Consider the following 3,982-nt stretch of genomic DNA (forward strand, 5'->3'; position numbering starts at 1 on the left):
CCTGCCCCCTACTTCCGCGGGAGGCGGGGGCCTGATCAGCCCCTTGAAGGGGTAGAGATGGCTGGGCTAGGCGCCCCCCGCGAGCCTGCTTAGTGACCTTGGGGGCCTTGTCTGGGTCTTCCCTCTTCAAATGGAGGCTCCGGTGGGCAGCTTGGCCGAGTCTTGTACCGCCAGGAGGTAGCTTGCGGAGCTCACTCCTGGGATCGGATGGGGGCCTTCCTGGGGTCGGATGGGGTCTGGGCTGCCCCGTGTGGTCGCAGAGATGGGAGAGGGGCTGGCGTTTGGAGGAGGACCCAGTGGGCAGAGGAGAGGGGAGGTATGCATGGTCAGGCCCTGCTGTGCCTGTGTGGGGAGACGTTGGTGCTGGGTTTAGTTCAACAAGTGTCGGCAGGTCTGGGGCGCTGGCTGCCAGGTGAGGGGCTGCCTTTGGGCAGCAGGCATGGCCCCGCGGATACACCTGCACCAGGGGCACACCAGGAGAGTAGAGGGGCCCAAATCGTGGACAAGCAATGAGGATCCTGGTAGTCAAGGAAGAAGGTGGAAGCCTGGAAGGCCTTGAATAATGGGTGGGGCCAGTGAGGCCACCAGAGGGTAGGAAGGGGCCCAGCTGCCCCTGCGCCCACCCATTCCTCCTGCTGCTCCCCATAGGTTCCCTGGATGTGGGATCTCAGTGGAGAGTTGCTGAAAGTTTCCCAAGTTTGCCGCTTGCTGTCCGTGGGGCAGGCATCTTGTCACTGCCCCCCTCCACCCTGTTCTAAATTCTGCAGCATGGTACCCTAGGGTGCAGCCCCGCCCCACCTCCCAGGCAATAATGGTCTGGGATGACGTGCGGGGTTATGTTGATCAGGTTGCTTACCTGGCTTACCTGAGCGGGATGCCAGGAGGTGAGTGTCTGGTGGTCTGGCAGGTTGGAAAGAGAAGAGAGCAGAGTGTGCAGCACATACCTGGCCTGGGGAGGCAGAAGGAACCTGGCACCCAAGTTACTTAGTTACTTTTTCGGAACGGTTCTATTCCAGATGCTGGGTCAGGATGGAGGGATGTCTGGCTGGGCGGTCGGCAGGGTGACTGCCCGTCTCCATGGCAGCCGGGTCTTTCCTTCCCTGATCACCAGCAGGTGCACCTCTTAGGAGAAGAGCCCTCAGGGCCTGACCTCCTTAGACGCACCACCAGTGGGTTCCAGGGTGAAGGACCCTCAACAGCAATTAGTCTGTTCTGGAACGTGATGTGGGGCCAGAATACTGAGTCTTAAAAAGCTTATGTTCATTGCGTTGACCGCAGGCTTTAGAATCATTCCTTTGGTAAATATCTGAGTGCTCACTCTGTCTGGCACAGAAGAGATTTGAGAGAGGAGCAGAGGGAGCTTCTGCCCACCTGGAGTCGACTATGTGCGTGGGGAGACAAGCAATAGCAGATACTTCAATAAGTGTATTAAAATGTAGGTGCTGAGAGCGCAGAGTCCCGGGAACTGTGCATGTCATAGGAGCCCAGGGGGCTGCCTCCAAAGGCCCCGTGAAGAGGGAAGGAGAGTGCCAGGGAGCGGGAGCGGCATGTGCAAAGGTCTCGAGGTGGAATGAGCACAGGGTCACTTTATTCCAAAGCCACGAGTCCTCAGGTGCAGGCCCGGCCTGGGGGCGCCTGCTGTGGGAGAGAGCTAGGCAGGAGGGGCTCTGCTGGGCTTGGCATGGCATCCGGGCTTAGCCTGAATTTGCAGCCTGAGGCCTGGATGAGAAGAGCCTCCCTCTGGGCCTGAGGTGAGTGGCGATTGGGAAACCTCTGCTGAGTGTTTCTGACACCCTGAGTGCTGGGTAGGGCTCTGTCCTCCTGCAGGCGGCCAAGGTGACACATGCACATGAGTTTCTGCAGCTCAGGCACCTTCACGTGGCCAGAGAGCCACGGAGACTGAGGACATGGGCTCTGCGAGTGACTGGGGCGGAGGGTGGCCCTCCTGGGTGTAGTTCCCGTGGCCGGCACCTTTAGTCCAGTGATACGGGACCTAGGACGGGGCCAGCGTGAGAGTCAGGACAGAGGGGGCTTCTGGGTGCCCGTGTGCCCCCGGACTTGGGTCCTGGTCTCTGGGAGGAGCTGTGCGAATGCTCAGAGTTCCCTCCCAATTATACTGTAGATTTTAAAGCGGCAGCTCAGAGCACTTGGGAAAAATGAGCGCACGCTGCCTTATTAACAGAGACGTGATGAGTTGTGGTAAGAGCTAATCAGTGAGCACTTCTCCTAGGAGGTGCCCGGTGGTCTGGACTGTTCTCGTGACTGGGGGGCACCTTTCTGTGGGGGCCCCGTCCTGGATTAGGGCTTCTGTGGCAGACACCGTGTGCTGATAGAGCTGGCTGAGCTGGGGTGGGCCCTGGTGTCCTCTGATCCTCTGGGGTTCCCACTCTCTGCCCAGGATCCTGGGGTTGCTGTGTTTGGAAGTGACCCCATTCAGGTCTGAGAGACTGATGAGCCACCCTGGCCGATGGCCCTTAGCCTCTGCGCTTTGCACTCAAAGCCTGTGCCTCTGTCTTGTCCCCAGCGCTCCACTGGGGTTGGTGAAGGATGCGCAGGTGGGAGAGAGGAGTGGCCCCAGGGCTCTCGGCCTCCCGTCCGTCTTGGGTCCACAGCCCCAGGCTCTGTGCCCCAGGCAGTGTGGCTGTGTCCCCCTCCCTCCTGAGTGCCTGGCTGAGCCCTCAGTGACATCCACGTGAGTTTCAGGTGCTGTGAGTCACCGGAGATTTGATGACTCGACGCTTAGGGTTCCCGGATCCCTAAACGTGAACAGGGTCACCAGGCGTTTTATTTCACCTTTGCTGGTCCAGCGATGAACCAGATTTCCATGACCTGCTGAGCTTTTTCCAGGTGCCCTGGATGGCACGAGGGGCGAGGGCCGTGCCACATGCCGAAGGGGCCTGACCTGCTGGCTTGGCAGAGCAGGTGCCCCCAGCAGGGTGGTCTCACCTTCCCCGCCCAGAGCTGTGGCCCGCACGCTCAGACCTTGGCTCCCATACTCCCTGCTGCCACGTTTGTGTCCAGAGCTGAGTGAGCGTCTCCTCCACTCATACATCGGGTGAGCTGTTCCTCACAGGCTGTGTGGACCCCTTTCACTTAATCTTAGCCAAAAGGCCAAGAAGCGATTGCGTGCGCCCCTTTCTGCTAAACACAGGCTGGATCACCCTCTGGCACATTGCCTGGACTTTATGCTTCCACATCCTCGTGGATAAAAAATGCAGGATTAATCCCCAATTTACTCCAAGAAAGCACGGTGGTTCACAGCAGGCCTGTCGTGCTCCCAGGAAAGAGCCACGGCCGAGTAACGGGCAGCATTTCTGGGGACAGAATCTAGGTTGTCCCCCCTGAGAAAGAGCTCAGGGGGAAAGGAAAGCGCTCCTGTCCTGGTGCCCAGTGCCCCGTTACTGCACCTCAGGGCAGAGCAACCCCGCCTCCCCAGGAGGGCTGCAGAGCCCCGGAGCAGATGCGCGGGGGCGGCGCGTCACCGTCACCGTCTGTGTTTCAGGCGGAGTTGAGGCTCCTGGCAGAGGCGATGGCAGCCCCTCGCACGACTCCAGACTCGCCCGCCGCCCAGCTGGAGAGGCTGGACGGATCGGAGTGTGGTCCTGACCAGGAGGAAGAAGAGGAGGAAGGAAAGGGGGACCAGGTGGAGGCGCTGGAGGAGCGGCTGGAGGAGCGGCTGGCGGAGGAGGTGGTGGTGGACGCAGATGAGGCGGACGCCACGGTGGAGGCGGCGCTGGCAGGAGAGCAGAGTCCAGCGTCGGGGACCCAGGAGTGCCCCCATGGCGGCAGGGACACCGAGTCACCGGGCCTTCAGGAAAAGGGTAAGAGAAGGGAGCTGACCCCTGGGGAGGAAGTTTTAGGGGGCTTTAGGGGGCAGCCGGGAAGAGCTCTTGGACAGGGCAGAGCCGGGGCTGCGGGATCAGCGCGCCGCACTTGAAAAGGGGGCGTGGCCAGGAGCTGCCCATCCTGGCTGGATGGACAC

General features: G+C 60.7%; 1 protein-coding gene across 1 annotated transcript in view; it reads left to right on the forward strand.

Annotated features, from left to right (window-relative positions):
- Nucleotides 1-2,723: 2,723 nt before the first annotated feature.
- The window catches only part of ZNF316 (zinc finger protein 316), a 40,440-nt gene continuing 39,181 nt past the window's right edge, over nucleotides 2,724-3,982 (forward strand). Inside the window, exon 1 of the mRNA XM_010845787.1 lies at nucleotides 2,724-3,821. Coding sequence (XP_010844089.1) covers nucleotides 3,461-3,821 — 361 coding nt within the window. The 5' untranslated portion in view covers nucleotides 2,724-3,460. The remainder of the gene's footprint in view (nucleotides 3,822-3,982) is intronic.

This window comes from Bison bison, unplaced genomic scaffold (assembly GCF_000754665.1).
Source record: "Bison bison bison isolate TAMUID 2011002044 unplaced genomic scaffold, Bison_UMD1.0 scf7180017864223, whole genome shotgun sequence".
In the NCBI taxonomy this organism is placed as follows: Eukaryota; Metazoa; Chordata; class Mammalia; order Artiodactyla; family Bovidae; genus Bison; species Bison bison.